Here is a 21,470-nt window from a genome sequence, read left to right as displayed (position 1 = left end):
TACCAAGACTGAATCATGAAGAAATAGAAGTCTAAACAGACCAACAATGACTAAGGATATTGAATCAGTAATAAAAAACCTCTCAACAAAGAAAAGTCCAGGACAAGATGGTTTCACTAGTGAATACTACCAAACATTGAAAGAAAAATTAATGTCAATCCTTCTCAAACTCTTCCAAAAGAAGGAGGGAACATGTCCGACTTCATTCTATGAGCCCAGCATTACTCTCATACTAAAGCCAGATAGGAACACTACAAGAAAAGAATACTACAGGCCAATATTCCTGATGAATATAGATGTAAAAATTCTCAACAAAATACTAGCAAACTGAATTCAGGAGCACATTAATGGGATCATACCCAAGGATCAAGTAGGATTGATCCTTGGGATGCAAGGATGGTTCAACAAATGCAAATATGTGAGGTGATGGATGTGTTAATTAACTATATGGTGAGCATCCTTTTACAATGTATACATATATTTACAATGTATACATATATCAAGTCACATGATGCACACTTTAAACATCTTACAATTCTGTTTGCCAATTGTACCTCAGTACAGCTGAAATTATGAAATAAAAATGTATACATAGCACAAAGGACACTCCATGGCACATAGTCTGTTCAATAAGTAATTGAATGAGTGAGTAAATAAAAAATGTTTTCCTCTAAAAATGTGACACATCACATTAATATAATGAAAGATAAAAATCATGATCATCTCAACAGATGCAGATAAAGAAAGAATCTGACAAAATTCAACATCTTTTAATGATAAAAAGTGAACAAATTGGGTATAGACAGGATATACCTCAACATAATAAATACCATATATGACAAGCCCACAGCTAACATCATACTCAATGGTGAAAGGTTGAAAGCTTTTACTCTAAGATCAGGAACAAGACAAGGCTGCCCACTCTCACTCTTATTCAACATAGTACTGAAGTTTTAGCCAGAGCAATTAGGCAATAAAAAGAAATAAAAGGTATCCAAATCAGAAAGGAAGAAGTAAAATTGTCTGTTTGCAGATGATATAATCATATATATAGAAAGTCCTAAAGAGTCTACCGAAAAACTGCTAGAATAAATGAATTCAGTAAAGTTGCAGGTTACAGCATCAACATACAAAAATCAGTTGTGCTTCTGTACACTAAAAAAACTACCTGAGGGCTTCCCTGGTGGCGCAGTGGTTGAGAATCTGCCTGCCAATGCAGGGCACACGGGTTCGAGCCCTGGTCTGGGAAGATCCCACATGCCACGGAGCAACTAGGCCCGTGAGCCACAATTACTGAGCCTGCGCGTCTGGAGCCTGTGCTCCGCAACAAGAGAGGCCGCGATGGTGAGAGGCCCGCGCACCGCGATGAAGAGTGGCCCCCGCTTGCCGGAACTGGAGAAAGCCCTCGCACAGAAACGAAGACCCAATGCAGCCATAAATAAATAAATAAATAAAAATTAAAAAAAAAAAAAACTACCTGAAAAATAAAGAAATCCCACTATAATAATAACATCAAAAATAAAATACTTCAGGGCTTCCCTGGTGGCGCAGTGGTTGAGAATCTGCCTGCCAATGCAGGGAACATGGGTTCGAGCCCTGGTCTGGGAAGATCCCACATGTCGCGCAGCGACTGGGCCCGTGAGCCACAATTGCTGAGCCTGTGCGTCTGGAGCCTGTGCTCCCAACAAGAGAGACCGTGATAGTGAGAGGCCCGCGCACCGTGATGAAGAGCGGCCCCCACTCGCCGCAACTAGAGAAAGCCCTCACACAGAAACGAAGACCCAACACAGCCATAAATAAATAAATTAAAAAAAAAAATAATCATCTTAAAAAATAAAATAAAATAAAATAAAATACTTCAGAATAAATTTAACCAAGGAGGTGAAAGATCTATATACTAAAAACTGTTAAGATTTGGATGAAAGAAATTAAAGATGAATAAATGGAAAGACATCCTGTGTTTGTGGATCAGGATTGATATTAAGATGTCCATACTACCCAAAGCCATCTATAGATTCAATCCAATTGCTATCAAAATTCCAATGGCATTTTCACAGAAAGAGAAACACAGTCCTAAAATTCATACAGAACCACAAAAGACCCTGAATAGCCAAAGCAATCTTGAGAAAAAAGAACAGAGCTAGAGGCATCATACTTCCTGATTTCAAACTATATTACAAAGCTATAGTAATCAAAATGGTATCGTACTGACATAAAAACAGACACACAGACCAATGGAACAGAATCGAGAGCCCATAAATAAACCCTCACATATATGGTCAACTAATACTTGACATGGGAGCCAAGAATACTCAATGGGGAAATGATAGTCTCAATAATAAATGATATTGAGAAAACTGGATAACCACATGCAGAAAAATGAAACCAGACCCCTATCTTACACCACTTAAAAAAATTAGCTTGAAATGGATTAAAGGCTTAAACATAAGACCTGAAAATGTAAAACTCCTGGGAAAAAACATAGGGGAAAAGCTCCTTGACACTGGTCTTGGTCATGATTTTCTGGATATGACATCAATAGCACAAGCAACAAAATCAAAAATAAGTGGAACTACATCAAACTAAAAAGCTTCTGCACAGCAAAAAGAAACTACTAACAAAAAGAAAAGGCAACCTATGGAATAGGAGCAAATATTCGTGAACCATAAGAGGTTAATATTCAAAATATATAAAGAACTCATACAACTCAACAGCAAAACAAACAACTCAATTAAAAAAATGGGCAGAGGAACTGCATAGACATCTCTCCAAAGAAGACATACAAACAGCCAACAGTTGGATGAAAAGGTGTTCAGTATCACTATCAGGGAAATGCAAATCAAAACCACGATGAGGTATCTCCTCACACCTGTCAGAATGACTATCACCAAAAAGGCAAGAGATAACAAGTATTGGTGAGGATGCAAAAAGAGAACCGTTGTACACTGTTGGCAGGAATGTAAGTTGGTACGACAACTATGGACAACAATCTGTATGTTCCTCAAAAAAGTAAAACTAGAACTACCATATGATCCAGAATTCCCACTTCTGGGTATTTATCCAAATGAAATGAAAACAGGATCTGGAGGAGATATCTGCATCCTCATGTTCACTGCAGCATTATTGACAATAGCCAAGTGGGAGGTCATGAGACAGACCTTGGTAAGGGAGCCAAGGGGCAGACACTTTGGTAACCACCCAACAGCCATTGCCCTCCCCTTTCTTCTTGTCAGAACCTGCATCCGCTAGAGGTCAGAGGTTAGAAATGAAGGATATTAGCCTTTTCGGCATCCCCAGAAACCAGAAGTGGCCAGTGCTGGGTTGTTAACCAAGTGCTGGGTAATGAGGCAGAAGGGAAATTCTTCAAGGATAGAATGTTCCATACGATAAGAAAAAAATTCAAAGAAAAAAACCTCAGACCCAGTTGTATGGGAACACAATGCTTGGAATGGCAGCACCCAGAATAGCAGAGAAAAAGGTTGGAAAGGGCTTGGGTTCTGATGATTTTCCTGAGTTGCTGAACCAATCCTGTAATGACCTAGCTCTACACTCCTTGTCAAGTGAGGTAATAGTGTTCCCATTATTTAGATCAGCAGTCCCCAACCTTTTTGGCACCAGGGACCAGTTTCGTGGAAGACAATTTCTCCATGGGGGTGGGGGGGGGGGGGGGGGGTGGAGGGGGGAATGGTTCAGGTGGTAGCGAGCGATGGAGAGCAGCAGATGAAGCTTCGCTCTCTCGTCTGCCCGCCGCTCACCTCCTGCTGTGCGGCCCAGTTACCTGATTTAGATCACTTTCTACTGGACATTCCATTATTTGCAGCTAAAGGCATCCCCGCTTAGACAGCTGCCAACCACCTGCCTTAGGAATGAGCTAAGGACACAACTAACAATCTGGCAAAAGGTGTTTTCCTTTAATCATGGCAGTAAGATAGATTCCTTGTATTGGGTATAATTTTCTATGTGATGTTCAGAATCACTTTTGATTTTTTGTTAGTAGGTGCAAAGGGAAATAACACTGATTTCATTAAGCAGCTACTTTGTGCCAAGCACTACACTAGGCACTTTATCTAGGGTGAGTCATTGCAGCAACTTCCAGAACAGTCCCCTTTGGGAAAAGAAAATCACATCTATATTTTCTTCAATCTTACTTAAACAGCTTGACATTTCCTTTCATTATGAATGCAGACCACGAACCACCAGGAGTACTTGTGACTTTGCCACCTATAGAAATCAGATATATTCATGTCACACTGCAGTTGTTGAAGATATCTTGAAATATCATTGACCCTCATGATACAAACGTACAATAATCCTTAGGCCCCGCTGCAAAACCTTATTGAATGTGTTAATCAAGCAGCACATATGCTACTGCATCACACATTTTTAAAATGTTTTGGTAACCGAATGTTAATATAATTAGCTTCCTTTGTAATCCTGTGTATTTTATGCATCTAAAAATGTTCTTCTAAAACGAGGTACTGTAGGTTTCACAAGATTTACAAAGGAGTCCTTGGCACAAAAGGGGTTTAGACCCCCTCTAATCAGCCCCCCTTGTGACCCTTCTTAATACTGGTCAACCCATTATCTACACAGAAAACCAGGGAAATCTTTTTTTGAAAGGTGAATAAGACGAAGACGTTCCCGTTTCAACCTGAAACAAATGCGAACTCCTAACTTGGACTGCCCCGGCCCTGCAGGATCTGCTTTTCCCCTGCTCACAGCTCCTACCTGGTCTCTAGCCCCCTAGCCCTTGCGCACTCTGCTCCAGCTGGGCAGGCCACCTTCCTTGTCTTGGAAATCTCTAAGCAGTTGCCCACCTCGGGGGCTTTGTCCCTGCTGTCCCCTAGGCCTGGAATGCCTGCCCTTAAGGCAGCCACTTCACTCTCATGCTTCAGTGATGAGCTAGGACATCACCTCCGCAGAGAATGCTTCCCCGCTAATGCATGCCAGGCAGCGCCCCTCCCCTCTCCAGCCCCGCCTGCACTTATTTCCTGTTTGCCTCCTTCCGAGCCCTTCTGACAACATAACTATATATTGATTTTTGTTCACTCCTCAATCCTGGCATCTAGCAAGGTGCCTGGCACACGTGGAAACCTGACATTCACTGAATGAATGAATGACAGACTAAGCGAAGGAGGAAGCTATTATTAATCCATTTTACAAGTGAGGAAATTAAGGCTCCAAGATGTTAAATTATTTGTCCAAGGTCACCTGGGGGCAAAAGTTATTATTTTAACTGTGGTCCCTAGGCCTCCCCCTTAATCCCTCCACCATACTTTCTAACTTCCTTTTCCCTGCAACATTTCCACCAATCTGGAAAGCAGAATAGACCCAATGCAAGTTTTTATGGTGTGATTTCTTGAGACTTTAGTGCTCCGTTGCTCAAGGCTATCTGCCTAACAAACCCTCTAAGCTATTTCCCTTGAGTATTTCCAGGAGGGCCAAATTAACCAAAAATATATTACCTGGATAGAGTGGTTCGTTCTGTCTGTATGTATGTCTCTCTCTCTACATACACACACTTTTTTTTAATGTATGAATCTTATAAACAAATACAAATGATAAAATCAAATGTAAGGAAGAAAATTCAGAAAACGGTAAATGAAAGACGAAAAACAATTAGACAAACCCAGGGCAAAGTTTAGTATGCAAAAACACACGTGATAAGGTATTGTACCTAAGCTGTGTGGACCACAATTCTGCCATATGCTTCCTAGTAGCCAACATAAAGTGAGAAACACAATCAGTTACACAACTTATCCTGGAGATTTAAAAAATTCAATCAATTTCCAGGAGGAGCACAACTCTTCCTGTTTCGAAGCCTTGACAGAAATTCCTCTTGTGGATCCTTATAATGAAAGCATGGGAGGATACAGCGATCAGTCTTCTAAACTAAAACCTTACAAATAAATATATCAAGCTTCACAAAATGGTGTCTTACTAGACATGGCTGGTGTAATGCCGAAATCTATGCAGCACTGTATTGCCCTGCTGGTCAAAGTGTAGGCCCTGGACCAGTGGCATCACCTGGGAACTTGTCAGAAATGCAGAACCTCAGGCCCAGTCCCAGCCCTGCTGAATCAGAATCTGTATTTTATTAACAAGATCTGCAGGTGAGGCCTATAATGTTAAAGTTTAACAAACACTGGTCTAGTGGTTAAGTTTGATTTGAGGTCAAATTTGTAAGAAACTAGTATTCATTTATTCACGCATTCAACCAATATTTACTGATATCCTGGCAGTAGGAAAGGATTTTTTTAAAGTTTTTATTGAAATAGGAAAGGATTTTTTAAAACATTAACACCAAAAGCAGCACCATAAAGGAAGATATTGATAAATGGGACGCCATTAAAACTGAGTGATGAAGCAAGCCACAGAGTAGACAATATTTGCACCACCACCAAAACAAGGAAAGCTGAGTACCCAAATATACACCAGGCACTGTCTAATGCTTAAGTACAGCAATAAAACAAAAACTCTCTACTCTTAAGAAACTTACATTCTAATTAAGAAGACATAAACAGGGACTTCCCTGGTGGTGCAGTGGTTAAAAATCCACCTGCCAATGCAGGGGACTCGGGTTCGAGCCCTGGTCCGGGAAGATCCTAACATGCCGTGGAGCAATTAAGCCCGTGCGCCACAACTACTGAGCCTGTGCTCTAGAGCCCGTGAGCCACAACTACTGAGCCCACGTGCCACAACTACTGCAGTCTGGGCGCCTAGAGCCTGTGCTCTGCAACAAGAGAAGCCACCGCAGTGAGAAGCCCACGCACCACAACGAAGACCCAATACAGCCAAAAATAAATAAATAAATTTAAAAAATAAAGTATGTTCTGTTATTTAAAAAAAAGACATAAACAAAATAAGTAAAATGAAGTAAGAAAGGGGCATAAGTCAGGGGACAGGTGGCAGTTTTAAATAGGGTGGATAGGGAAGGTCTCATTGAGGAGCTAACTTGGACAAGGTCAGGGAGCTAACCATAAAAATAGCTAGGGGAAGAGTATTCCAAGCAGAGGGAACAGCGAGTACAAACACTCTGAGACAATAAATACCTGAAACAGCAAGAAGGCTGGTATGGTTGAAGCAGAGTGAGCAAAAAGGATCTTAGCTCTAACTGTGAGTGAGATGAGCAGCCACTAGAGAAAAGGTAATAGGGAGCCATTGCAGGATGTTGAGCAGGGTAGTGACATAATGAAAAGTGTTTTTAAGAAACCTAGTATCTCAGAGATACATGGAATGGCTTGAGTGAGAGAAGCCAGCTCAGAGTACATATATTGCACTAATCCCAGTATAGGGTGATTCATTCATCCAACTACTTATGAGATGGCAAAGATGTGCCTAGTAGGGTAGGGAGGAGCTAGACTAGGGTGGTAACCGGGCCAGAGGAAAGTGAATATAAATGACATTGGAGGAAAAGAAACCCAGGACAGAATGACAGGTTATTTATAGAGAAATGACAGGAGTTCACAATTCAATTTAATCAAGGTTTATGGATCATCTACTGAGGGCAAAGCCATATGCAGGCTAGGACATGGGGGTGGGGATGGTGCAGAAAACTCGTATTTTCCCCTCAAAGGGCTTCCAGCCTGGCATGCTTAGCCTCTGCCCTGCACCTTTCAAGCCTGAACTTCTTGGGTTACCACAGCTGAGGCTGGCACTGAGACTAGCTGATTTGCTCAGGCTAAGAGATGGGTTTTGTTTTGTGTTTTGTTTTACTCTCAGAGCTTGTTCTATGTCCTGGGAGCAGGGGCCAGAGCACCTCAACTTGATTAGTATAAAAAGAGAGATCTGGTTTGGCAGCAGGGCAAAAGAGAGGTCTTAATAAATGTCTTTGTGGATCAGCATTGCAGACTGGCCCTGGGCCACCAGTCTTGGGGCAAGGAGTCCTTCTGATCTGTTGCCACCTGCGTAGCCTGATGGGTCTCCCACCCTGCCATTCCATTCCAGAGAAAAGCATAGAAAGGGAAAGCAGTAAGTTTAAGGAAAACAACTGGGCGAAAAAAAAAAAACCCACGAATTTGAAAATTGCCTGCCGCCAGACAGCAAGGTCTGAGGAGCAGATGCAAATATAATGCAAATGATATGTAAATAGCCCTGTGGCCTTCTCAAAGGTTTTATACAACTGGAAGGGCCCTTGGGAAACCGCTAGCAGATAACAGTGACTCAGAAGCAGAGTGAACTATTTCAAGACAACTTGGTCACACAGCCCTTTGCTTCCCTGCTAGCACAGTGCAGTCTTTAGTAATCTTTTTTCTCACTTGAATTAACCTCACCTGCTATAAATTAAAACAAAAATCAAGCCTGCCTCTGTAGAGGTTATCTAAGTTAATTACACTTTAAAAACACTGTGTGCCTTTAATTTTTCTTCAAACGCCGCTCTCGCCCAAATAGAGCCAAGTTAAATGTGTCACTTCCTCCCTAGAACAATATTTGGCTCCAGTGGGTTATGAATGAAAGTGCCTCTCTTTCAGTTCTAGTTACTATGATCCTTTGGAGGATTTTTTTTGCCTACTCTACAGGAACTGGCACATTCTCTTCTAATATCCACACGCTGTATTCAAAGTGAATCCGGAAAAAAAAAACCCACCCCATATGTAGCTGTGAAATCCAATTCATTTCAAGGAGCCACTGGAAAGCTATTCATTAAGAAAACCTGCCCTGTCAAGTATGCTGTCGTCTTGACAATCCTAAAGACGCACTTGAAAATGAAAAAAACAAAAACACATTGAATCACAATGGGGTAAAATTCTGTCTACATTTATTTAAAAGAGGACACCCCATCAGATCTGCATTTTATAAGAGCCATGAAATGAACTGAATAGAAAGCAACACAGGAAGCACATCAGACCTATAGCTGGGCAGTTATTCTGGGTTACAGACCTGGGGGTCGCAGAAGCAACTTACCTTCACCTTAATGATGGGAACAATAATAGCATAATCAGCCCCCCAAACTTCTATTATTTTCTAGTACTCTAACATTCGAGGGTGCTTCAGCTTTTGACAGGAGGGTCAAAGGAAGGGAAATCTCTTTCATTTGGGATAAAAAAAAAAAAACTCATTTAAAAGGGCCTCCAGAAAACTACTGGGCAAAGAGGCTTTTGGGGAGGTGCCACGTCCGCTGTAAAACACCAGCAAAGCGCAAAGGCTCAGAATCCCAACTGAGAGACTGAGAGTGGAGGGGGGGGAGAGAAGAGGGAGAGGGGAAAAAACCAGGAGATAAACCTCAAATAAACCTCAAGAGACTCAAGAAACGACAATGTCAGACAAAGAGTAACAAAGAGAGGTGGAGAACAGCCAGGGGCGGTGTTCCCGGAGCCGCGAGTCCGGGGCAGGGCGGCGGGTCAGGGCCGGGCAGGCGGCGAGCGCCGCCTCGCGGCCGGGGCTGCCTCTTACCTCTTGGGCGAGTTTCTGCTTGAGCACGAGCGCGGCGCACAGGTAGCCCGCGCGGCCCACGAACAGCTCGTCGGAGCCGCACTCGAGGAAGGAAACGGGCGCGCAGACGGCGCACAGAGACCGGAACTTGCCCAGCGGCTGCACGTAGTCGGACCGGCCCAGGGCGTGGTACACGAGCGTGGCCACGGCGTACACGCCCGCGCCCCCGAGCAGGAAGGCGGCGCGGGTGTCGGCGTCCGGCTCGCCCCACTCCTCGGCGCGGGCGCACGCGTCGATGAGGCGCTTGGCCGAGCGCAGGTAGCGCTCCCGGGCCCCGGCGAAGAGCGGGCTCTGAGAGACGTGGTAGAGCATGTAGGCCACCCCGGCCACGCCGCCGTACAGCCCTCCCTGGCAACTGCTGGCTGCGGCCGCCGCCCCCCGGCCCTCAGCGCCGCCCCCCAGCGGGGGCAGCTCCTGGAGGATGCGCTCGATGGTGGCGGTGACCAAGGGCGCCACCGCCTCCTCGCACTGGCCCGCCAGCAGGCTGCCCTGGTAGTCATCGAAGCGGTTGGCGAAGCAGCGCTTGGTGTCCATGCTGCCGCCCGTGCCCCCCAAGGCCGGGCCGGGGTCTGCCGGAGGGCGCGCCCTGCGGTCCCGCGCACCACCTCTCGCTCTTTGAGGCACTCGGATGGCGGTGGATGCGGCCGGAATGGAGCGAGGAGGCTGAGACGGGAGGTGACAAGAGGAGGCGGGCGCGAGGAAGGAGCGCGGAGCGGATTGCCAAGTGGGGCACCGGATTGCCGCGAGGCTCCCGAGTGGCCCCGGCGAGCGCGGGGGATGCGCGTCTCGCGCTCCCCTCGCAGAGGCCGCGCCCTTGCCGAACCCGCCCCCTCCTGCGCCGCCGCAGCTCGGCCGCCTCTCCTAGGGGCCGAGGTGATCTCCGGCAGGACCCACGCGGGGGCCGCGCCACTCCTCTCGCTCCGCCCCCGGCTCCTCCCCTCTCGGCGGAAGGCCAGGAACGCGCGGGACACCGATGCGGAACGCTGAGGCTGGGCATACGCACACCTGGCGGCGGAGGCGAAGACCTCGAGTCCCTCGTGTACTCCAGGGTGGCCCTCCTCGAGTCAGCAGATCAGCAACACCTGGGAGCATGTTAAAACTGCAGCAGCTCAGACTTCACCCCAGACTTAGTGAATCAAAATCAGCATGTTTAGCAAGATCCCCAGGTGATTCGCATGCACAGTAAAGGTTGAGAAGCCACTTAACTAGTAGAGGCTACTGGGAAAAAACTGAGCGCTCTCCTGAAACTTGTTTTTCGTCTTGGTTAACTTGGCTTTCTCATGCTGAGTGTTTCATCCCAACGGCTGAGGGATTTGAATGCATCACGCACGTTTCGTGCAGTAAAACGGTGAAATGCCCCATAGGGTAATTTTTTCTCGGCCTTGGCTGTCGTGTTGTTTTTCTTGGACTATCCAGGAGTAAAAGTTCAAAGAACCACACCAGGATAAGGTAAGGGATGGGGGTTCTGTCTTTCTCCTACTCTAGAGACCGCCCCCGACCCCCATTCATGAATACTGAGCGCCCCGTAAATGTCTTGAGGCCATTAACTAGTGAATATAAGGGTAAACGCTGCTGAGAATTTTAATTAGGCGTTTTGACCCTTTTCTGTGTGTCCTTAGTTACTTCCTTCCCTCCTTTCCTTCCTTCCCATGTTTCTTCCCTTCTGCTCCAACCCCCCCAACACCCGCCGCAGGCGTATTGAGTGTCTCCTATGGGTCCTGGACCCTGAAAATAGATGGATAAACAAAATAGACATGGTCCTAGACCTCTTGGAGCTTACAGTCCAGTGGGAAAGACAGAAAATGAACAATTAAACAAATGAATTGCCTTTCTTTTGCTCAGCTGTTTTGAAATAATTCTTCCTTTCCCAAAGTGTTGACTAGTGAAGACCAAAGAGCTCACCTTTCCCAGGGGTATTTGCATTTTGATAGGGACGGTGCAAGACACAAAAGAATGAGTGACTCATGGAAAAGTTTCTGACCCTTTGTTGGGAGAGCAGCAGCTCCACTTACTTGAAAGGCCAGTTTTGCTTGGAGGTAATTTTTTTCCTCAAAAGTGTTAATTGTCGCAATGATTTGGAAGCAGAGATTAAATAGGCTGTCCCTCTGTCCTTGCTTGATGTATTCTGGAGAAGGAGTTCAGTTTGCCAAGATGACCGCCAGGACTGACACATCCATAGAGCGGATGGCATGGCCTCCGTTCTCCTGTAACGTGCCGAAACAGGTTCATTTTTAATTATAATAATAAAAAGCTAAGTCCACTTTTAGGCAGGGAGTGTGATGGGCTACCGGTATCAAAGGAGCATCTGGAATGTTCTGTTTCTCCTTGGGGCTTCTTCCTCATCCCTCAGTCGTAGTAGGCGTTAGGAGTGATTTTTGCCCCTTTGGGCAAGGAGACATCAAATGCAAACCTGCATAAGCAGAAATGAAGCCTTATTCTACTTTATTCCTCCCCACCTCACCCTCATCATGAATCTAGAGGCAACTCTGTTCATTCTGGCTCTGATTATCCTTCCACACAGCCCAGCACCAAGGTAGCACCAGCAGCAATGAAAGGGACTTGGGCTGATAGCCTTCAAAATAAAATGGAAGCAAGTCTCCGAGAGAAGGAGCTCTGCTTTTTTCCCACTTGTGTTCCCCTCCCACCTCCTGCCAAAAAATGCTGCATAACAAGCAATCACAGAATCTTGTAGCGTATAATAATAAGTTTATTGCTCATGCGTCTGGGATCTTGGCTGCGCTCTGGGGGTGGGCTGGCTGTTGCTTGGGGAGACTGGGTTGACTGGGCTCTGGTCCACATGTCTCATCCTCCAGCAGTTCAACTCCGGCATGACTGCATGGCAATGGCAGAGGGGCCAGAGCACAAGAGGAAACATGCAAGACTTCTTTAGGTCTGGTCTCAGAGCTGACACACTCTTGTCTGCCTTATTCTATTGGCAAATTACATCAGGAAATACAGGGTGTCTTTATGTACCTCCAAAGCTGCATGACAAAGGGTGTTGTATACAGGGTGGGGTGAAGTATTAGGGTTCCTAGGGGTTTCTTTTCTTCAGTGATGCCCACAAGTAGAACAAAGGTCGCAAGATGGATGAGAAACAGCCTGGTTTGGGAGAAGCAAGAAATTAGTGGTATCTAGAAGCCCTCTTAAACTCACAGGACAAATTAACCCTTTTACCTGTAAACTTCTTTCCCAAAGACCTTGCCACTTTGTTGCACAATCACCTGGCAAAATCTCAGCACAGAACCTTCTTCAGGGCGAAGTTAGCTAGTTAGACCACGTGAAGCCTCGCCTCTAACTGTCATTTACTTAATTTGCAAGCAGTATTGTTTATTTTAATATCATGACTCCACTAGAATATACTCTCCGTGAGGGTAGGGCTTTTTGCTACATTAATTTACTGATCTGCACCAAGAGCCTGGAATAGTCCCTGGCACATGTAGTAGGCACTCACTAAAAGTTTGTGAAATGATGTATGAATTGCCATAAGAGAACCGTTAGCCAGGTCACCTGGGGTGTAGCATGCAGTGAAGCCTTTATTGAAACTTTAGCCTGACCTGATTAAACTCCCATTGTTTTCTTGGATCCTTTTGCTCTTTTGAATGTGAGGATGTAAACATTGTGCAGTTTCTGCCTCCTTACTTTGTTTCTCCACGAAGTCTGGTGACCTCTATACTCTACCTTGAATTCAGTGACTTCACACATTCTATTTTTAATAACTAACCCTGCGTGGGAGATTATATTTTCCAACTACGGCCCCAACAATATCTGCTCTGCCACATGCTCCTCTACAATGTGACCTTGACACTCCTCTCATCAGGAGGTAAGGTATGTGCCCCCTGAGTGGGCTGAGAATCTGAGTGGGAATCTGAGTGGGCTTATGACTTACTTGTAACCAATGGAATGTGATCAAAATGACACTGCATGTCATGCAAGGCTAGGTCATAAAAAATGATACAGCTTCCGTGTTACATGCTGAAACACTCATATTTGGAGCACTGAGCCACCTTGTAAGAATCTAAGAGAGGCTGCCATTTTGTGAGGAAGTGCAGACAACATGAAGAGGCCATTTGTAGGTGCTTGGATCAACAGCCCAGCTGAAAGAATCAACTGACAGTTATGTGAGTGAGCCACCTTGGATATACAGCCCAGTTGAGCCTTCAGATGACTACAGCTCCATGAGAACCCCATCCCAAACCATTCCAGAATTCCCTGACCCACAATATTATGAACAAAATAAAATAGTTGTTTTGAGCTACTAAGTTTGAAGATCATTTGTTATTCAGCAATGGTAACTAGAACATCCTGCTAGCTTCCCATCATCCAATGCCATAAAGTCCCTGTAATCAATAGTGCACTCAAGAGGCTTTTTATGGAGGAATCTAAGCAGGGAGACAGCAAGTACTCAGGCACACAGAAAGTTGTGTTCCAAAATAATCTACTTGGACTCTTTAGAAGTAGCACTGACCCCACAAGAAATATGCAACCTATACAAAACTTGCCAAAGCCATTTATTTTGTCCTTACCTGCAAGACTTTTCCTGATATTTACAGAATCTCTAGCAGCATTTGCTGACAGGCAGCTCCCAGCACGTGGTTTCTGTGATCCTGCTGAATTGCCCAGTTCCTAGCTCTTCCTCAGTATTTCCTTAGTATGCAGATTATGGAAAACTATGGATGGAAAATAGTTTTAGTGGGTTCATCAAGGAAATCATGTAAAAATTATGCAAAACTATCCAGGAAAAACATATTAAAATTAAAGGGCTTCTCTTATGAACATCATTGCTATCTAAGGGTGAATATGAAAAAAAAATTGTTGTATAACTGTCAAACCTCAACATGTAAGGTTTAGTACATTTTATGGGATAAACCATCTTAAAATTACTTTCAGAAAGTTTTCCAAAGTTTTGCTCAAAGCGTGCGTTTTGAAAATGGTTTAGATAACTGAATCAGTGCTATGTCCAGTCCTTATAGCACATTCTCTTTGGAGATGCATCTCTGATTTTTAAAAAATTTTTACTTTATATTAGAGTATAATTGATTTACAATGTTGTATTAGTTTCAGGTTTACAGCATAGTGATTCAGTTACATATGTATATATATATATATATATATATATATTCTTTTTCAAATTCTTTTTCCATTTAGGTTATTACAGAATATCAAGCAGAATTCACTGTGCTATACAGTAGATCTTTGTTGGTTATTTATTTTAAATATAGTAGTGTGTATATGTCAATCCCAAACTGCCAATTTATCCCTCCCCCCACCTTTCCCCTTTGGTAACCGTAAGTTTGTGTTTTAGGTCTGTGAGTCTGTTTCTGTTTTATAAATAAGTCCATTTGTATCATTTTTTTAGATTCCGCTTATAAGGGATATCATATGATATTTGTCTGACTTACTTCACTTAGTATGATAATCACCAGGTCAAACCATGTTGCTGCAAATGGCATTATTTCATTCATTTTTATGGCTGAGTAATATTCCATGGTATATATGTACCACATCTGCTTTTTCCATTCATCTGTCGATGGACATTTAGGTTGCTTCCATGTCTTGGCTATTGTAAACAGCACTGCAGTGAACATTGGGTTGCATGTATCCTTTCGAACCATGGTTTTCTCTGGATATATGCCCAAGAGTGGGATTGCTTTATCATATTGTAGTTCTGTTTTTAGTTTTTTAAGGAACCTCTGTACTGTTCTCCATGGTGACTGCACCAATTTACATTCCCACCAACAGTGTAGGAGGGTCCTCTTTTCTCCACACCCTCTCTAGCATTTATTGTTTGTAGACATTTTGTTGATGGACATTCTGACTGGTGTGAGGTGATAGCTCACTGTAGTTTTGATTTGCATTTCTCTGATAATTAGTAATGTTGAGCATCTTTTCATGTGCTTTTTGACCATCTGTGTGTATTCTTTGGAGAAATGTCTATTTAGGTCTTCTGCCCATTTTTTGATTGGGTTGTTTATTTTTTTGATATTGAGCTGCATGAGCTGTTTGTATATTTTGGAGATGAATCCCTTGTTGGTCGCATCGTGTGCAAATATTTTCTCCTATTCTGTGGGCTGTCTTTTCGCTTTGTTTATGGTTTCCTTTGCTGTGCAAAGGCCCAGGGATCGAACCTATGCCCTCAGCAGTGAAAGTGCAGAGTCCTAACCACTGGACTACCAGGGAATTCCCGCCATTTTGTTAATTGTTTTGGATTTGTTTTTGAAGGTCTTTTTTTCTTCCCTTCATCTTTTGTTCTCTTGTAATTTGACGACTAACTTTACTGTTGTGTTTGGATTCCTTTTTCTTTTTTGTGTGTGTATCTATTGTAGATTTTTGGTTTGTGGTTACCATGAAGTTTTGACATAGTAGTCTATATATAAACAAGATTGTTTTAAGTTGCTGGTCTTTTCATTTCAACTGCATTTCCAGTATCCTGCATTTGTACTCTCCTCTTCTCACGATTCCTGGTTTTGATATCATATTTGCGTGTGGATGATTTCCTACCTTTACTTTATGTTTGCCTTTATTGGTGAGCTTTTCAATTCATAATTTTCTTGTTTCTAGTTGTGGTCTTTTCTTTTCCATCTAGAGAAGTTCCTTTAGCATTTGTTGGCAAGCTGGTCTGGTGGTGCTGAATTCTCTTAGCTTTTGCTTGTCTGTAAAGCTTTTGATTTCTCCATCATATCTGAATGAGAGCATTGCTGGGTACAGTATTCTTGGTTGTAGGTTCTTCCCTTTCATCACTTTAAATATGTTATACCACTCCCTACTGGCCTGCAGAATTTCTGCTGAAAAATCAGCTGATAACTTTATGGCGATTCCCTTGTACATTATTTGTTGCTTTTCCCTTGTTGCTTTTAATATTTTTCCTTTGTATTTACTTTTTGTCAGTTTGATTAATATGTGTCTCAGCATGTTCCTGCTTGGTGTTATCATGTATGGGACTCTCTGGGCTTCCTGGACTTGAGTGACTGTTTCCTTTCCCAGGTTAGGGAATTTTTCAGCTATTGTCTCTTCAAATATTTTCTCAGGTCCTTTCTCTCTTCTCCTTCTGGGGTCCATATAATGCGAATGTTGGTGTGTTTAATATTGTCCCAGAGTTCTCTGTGACTGTCCTCATTTTCATTCTTTTTTCTTTATTCTGTTCTGTGGCAGTGATTTCCACCATTCTGTCTTCCAGCTCACTTATCCATTCTTCTGCCTCATTTTTTCTGCTATTGATTCCTTCTAGTGTATTTTTCATTTCAGTTATTGTATTGTTCATCTCTGTTTGTTCTTTAGATCTTCTAGCTCTTTCTAGCATTTCTTGTATCTTCTCGGTCTGTGCCTCCATTCTTTTTCCGAGATCTTGGATCATCTTTACTGTCATTACTCTGAGTTCTTTTTTAGGTAGATTGCCTATCTCCACTTCACTTAGCTGTTCTTCTGGGGTTTTATCTTGTTCCTTCGTCTAGTACGTATTCTTCTGCCGTCTTGTCTAACTTTCTGTGATTGTAATTTCCATTCCGCAGGCTGCAGGGTTGTAGCTCATCTTGCTTTTGCTGTCTGCCCCGTGATGGGTGAGGCTGGTCTAAGAGACTTGTGCAGGCTTCCTGGTGGGAGGGACTGGTTCCTGCCCACTGGTGGGTGGAACTGGGTCTTGTCCCTCTGATGGGCAGGGCCATGTCAGGGGATGTGTTTATCGGGCAGCTGTTTATTCAGAAGACTTTAAACAGCCTGTCTGCTGATGGGTGGAGCTGTGTTCCCACCCTGTTGGTTGTTTGGCCTGAGGTGTCCCAGCACTGGAGCCTACAGGCTGCCTGGTAGGGCCAGGTCTTGGTGAGAAAATGGCAGCCTCTAAGAAGGCTCACTCTCATGAGTACTCACCAGAACTGCCGCTGCCAGTTTACTTGCCTCCGCAGTGAGCCACAGCCACCCCCCGCCTCTTCAGGAGACCTTTCAATACCAGCAGGTAGGTCCGGCCCAGGCTCTTAGGAGGCAGCTGCTTTTTCCCCTGTGTCCTGGTGCGCACGAGAACTTGTATGTGCCCTCCAAGAGTGGAGTTTCTGTCTCCCCCAGTCCTGTGGAATTCCTGTGATCAAACCCCACTTATCTTCAAAGCCAGATGCTCTGTGGCCTCCTCCTCCCAATGCCAGACCCCCAGGCTGGGGAGCCTGGCGTGGGGCTCAGAACTTTCACTCCTGTGGGAGAACCTCTGCAATGTAATTATTTTCCAGTTTGTGAGTTGCCCACCCAGCAGGTATGAGATTTGATTTTATCACGGTTGCGCCCCTCCTACTGTCTCATTGTGGCTTCTTCTTTGTCTTTGGATGTAGGATATCTTTTTTGATAGGTTCCAGCATTTTTTTTAATCAATGGTTGTTCAGCAGTTAGTAGTGATTTTGGGGTTTTCATGATGGGGGATGAGCTCATTCCGCATCTTGTCTCCACCCTCCGGTCAAGTGGTTTGTTCAGATCTGCATCTTCTGGCGTCTAAGAGCCAAGGAGTGCGGTGCAGCCAGCTTACCGTTCTCAGTTCTCCCATGGCACACCAACAGCTGCCGCCTGGGACAGCCCAGCTGGGGCCTTGGGGCTGCCTCTCCCAGCCCAAACCGGGTGCCACATCTCTGATTTTTTAGCTCAGCAACCTAATTGGAGATTTCTCCTGCTTCTGCTCTTTCATCCTCTATAGGCTCTTCTCAAAATAGCAGCCAGAATGATATAAGCCGTATCATCTTCTAACTGATGATATCAATGTTTCACCTGTCCCTCAAAGTAAAATTCAGAGTCCATAGGATGGCCTAAAAGGCTCACAGCCATCTCACCTTCATCATTTCCCCAACTTCTCCTCTTTTTCCTCTTCCCCTTGCTCTTTCAGTTCTAGCCACACTGGCTGCCTTGATGTTGCTCAAACGTATTAGTCATAGCTTTAACTTAGAGAGTTTCCTTTGCAGTTTTCTCTTCCTGATATACTCTTCAAAAGATATACTCATGTCTTGCCCCGTCAAATCTCTCTCAATGAAGTATTCCCCGACTTCCTATTTTATTTTATTTTATTTATTTAAAAAAATTTTGCTACACAGAATGGATAATTAACATTTTTAAAAAATTTTATTTATTTTTGGCTGCATTGGGTCTTCATTGCTGTGCGCAGGCTTTCTCTAGTTGTGGCGAGGGGGAGCTAATCTTTGTTGCGGTGCATGGGCTTCTCCTTGCACTGGCTTCTCTTGTTGCGGAGCACGGGCTCTAGGCGCACGGGCTTCAGTAGTTGTGGCGCATGGGCTCAGTAGTTGTGGCTCACGGACTGTAGAGTGCAGGCTCAGTAGTTGTGGCACATGGGCTTAGTTGCTCTGTGGCATGTGGGATCTTCCCGGACCAGGGATCAAACCTGTGTCCCCTCCATTGGCAGGCGGATTCCTATCCACTGCGCCACCAGGGAAGTCCCCGGACTTCTTATTTTAAATTACAATCCTTCCCCCAACCACTAGTGTCTAAGAGGTATTTACTTAGTGTCCAAAAATTTTTTACTGATTTATGTTTTTTCTTTTCTGTCTCCCTGCACTAGAATGTCATCCCCATGAGGGCAGGAATTTTCATCTCTCTTGTTCCCTGCTTTATCCCCAGCATCTAGATTAATGCCTGGCACAGAATATTTGCTCAGTAGATATTTATTGATGTCTGTGATACCCTTGATAATATCAAAAACTTCCACCGATCCCAAACTGATGGCTGAGCTTTGCTGTCTGCTTTCTTGACCAGTTTCCTGATTGTGCTCCTCTGCACAGGCGGCCATAAAAACGTGCATTTTTAACATAGGATTTGATTCTTTTTCTTGTCTCTTTTTCTGTACCTCCAGTATTATCAATTTGAAGCTTTTTCTAGCCATTATAAGTCAAACATAATCACACACTGTAATGGCAGAATTAGAAACGAGGTGCAATAAGTAAGTGCACTGGCACTCATTGCTCCATCTGAAGGAGGGGCAGCCCAGTTTGATCAGTCACATTGGCCAAGAGCAAGTAATAATGCACACCCTACCACACTGGATGTGAGAAAAATATATTTACTATTTTTCTATGGGTACTATAATGTGTGTGTATGTATATAAGATTTGAATGTACTATAGTAAACCATTGCTGTATGGGACAGTGCTAAAACAGGTATGCCTCTATTTTATTTTATTTTTAATTTCTATTTTATATTGGAGTATAGTTGATTTACAATGATTTGTTGGTTTCAGGTGTACAGCAAATTTATGCCTCTATTATTTTTTTAAGTCTTTATTGAATTTGTTACCATATTGCTTTTATTTTATGTTTTGGTTTTCTGGCCACGAGGCATGTGGGATCTTAGCTCCCCGACCAGGGATCAAACCCACACCCCCTGCATTGGAAGGCAAAATCTTAACCACTGGACTGCGAGGGAAGCCCCTATATGCCTCTATTTTAAATTGATGAATCTGTGTTGTTACCTTAAATCGGCAAGTGGAGATGGAGGTGTTCATTTGGTTAGAGTAAATTCTTTTAACTTGAAAGTTATAACAGTTTCCTACATGTAGTCATTTCTAAGGTTTTCTCCAATATTCAGGATATTAGGAGGAAAGGAGTGATTAAAGATCTCTATGGTGGTATAGTTCAACAGATGTCAAATAATAACGTAGTAATGAATAATGCATTAACATTTCTGCTCTTCATCTTATGATAAACCAATATTTCTACTTCTGCATCTATATAGTTCTCATTGTTGGAAGAAGTTCCAATATCAGAAATATAACATAGAGTTTATTCTCTGATACAGTCGATCTCTAGACATTTTCATGAATGTAAGTGGTGGTAGTTAAAGAATCAGATATGTCTCAAATAATTTATATTGATTTTGACTCTGCAATGCCCATGCTTACACTTTTCCAGCTGTTCTCAATGTGAGATGACTTCTCAAGATAGCTTGACCCAGCGTTCCTATGAGGTACAATAAGGAGTGATACCCAGAAAGAACCTGAGTCTTAGCCCATAATCCAAAAGGCAGAAAAAGCCATTACCAGATGGCCAAAGAAAAATAACTGCTTTAGGTTGGCAAAGATTAAAAGAATTATGGAGCTGGAAGGATCCAAGAGATCATTAATTTAATCCTTTCCTTTAACAATAAGGAAACTGAGATCCCTGGCAGTCATACAACAGGGAGTCACTGAATGGTTGTAAAGAGGAGAGTGATGGGATCATATCTGTGATTTAGAAAGATTATTTTTCTGGAAAATTGGACAATATATTTGAAAGGAGTAAGATGTATTGGGATGGTAAGTAGAATAGTCAAGAAATGAGGAAATCTGAGCTAGGTCTGTAGCAGGAAATATGGAGGGACTTAGAACGAGTCAAGAGATATTATGCAGATAGGATTTACAGGGTTTGGTGACCAACTAGATGTGGGAGCAATGTAGGATAAGAGTCAAAGATTATGGCTGTTTTCTGCTCTGGACAATTGGGCCAATGGAGGTGCTCTACACCAAGCCAAAGGATACAGGTAGTAGAATAGGTATGGGGCAGGAGGGGAAGGACAACGGCTAATACAGTTTTGAAACTGTTGAGTATGACTTTATAGTCTTATTATGGGATATATATAGATATAAAATTACAGCACTTAAGTCCTGAAGATGCACTCAAAATTCAGTAAGACTGACTAAAGGAGGCTGATGGAGGTAAGCTTTGGAAATGGGATATAGTGATAATATGGGAAAAGGCGTGCAGCTAGACGTCAGAACGAGGTCTGTTGTGCTTGCCAACCCAGCTTCCATTACATTCTATCAATAATATCTTGAGTTTCCTTTGAAAGACAACCATCCCGCATTACCATAACGTGTGATTTGAGTGGAGCTAAACGATTTCCATGTTCCCAAGGGGAAGCATATATCCCAGGCCTGCTCTAGGAGAAGTAATTCTGAGCTTTCTCCACTAGAAACATTGGGAAAGCTGGGATTGCTAAAGTAAAAGGATTAAACTTACAGCTTCTGGTGGCCATCCTATCAAGCCGAGGATAAAGCCACACAGTGGGAAGCAGAACTGAGTAATGGA

At 43.5% G+C, this 21,470-nt stretch overlaps 1 protein-coding gene across 1 annotated transcript in view; it reads right to left on the bottom strand.

Annotated features, from left to right (window-relative positions):
- LANCL3 (LanC like 3) overlaps positions 1–10,275 on the bottom strand; it is a 95,721-nt gene extending 85,446 nt beyond the window's left edge. The window contains exon 1 of the mRNA XM_036839174.1: positions 9,394–10,275. Coding sequence (XP_036695069.1) covers positions 9,394–9,966 — 573 coding nt within the window. The 5' untranslated portion in view covers positions 9,967–10,275. The remainder of the gene's footprint in view (positions 1–9,393) is intronic.
- Positions 10,276–21,470: the final 11,195 nt, after the last annotated feature.

The sequence above is a fragment of the Balaenoptera musculus genome, chromosome X (genome assembly GCF_009873245.2).
Source record: "Balaenoptera musculus isolate JJ_BM4_2016_0621 chromosome X, mBalMus1.pri.v3, whole genome shotgun sequence".
Classification (NCBI taxonomy): Eukaryota; Metazoa; Chordata; class Mammalia; order Artiodactyla; family Balaenopteridae; genus Balaenoptera; species Balaenoptera musculus.
This window is presented reverse-complemented; position numbering and strand designations above follow the sequence as displayed.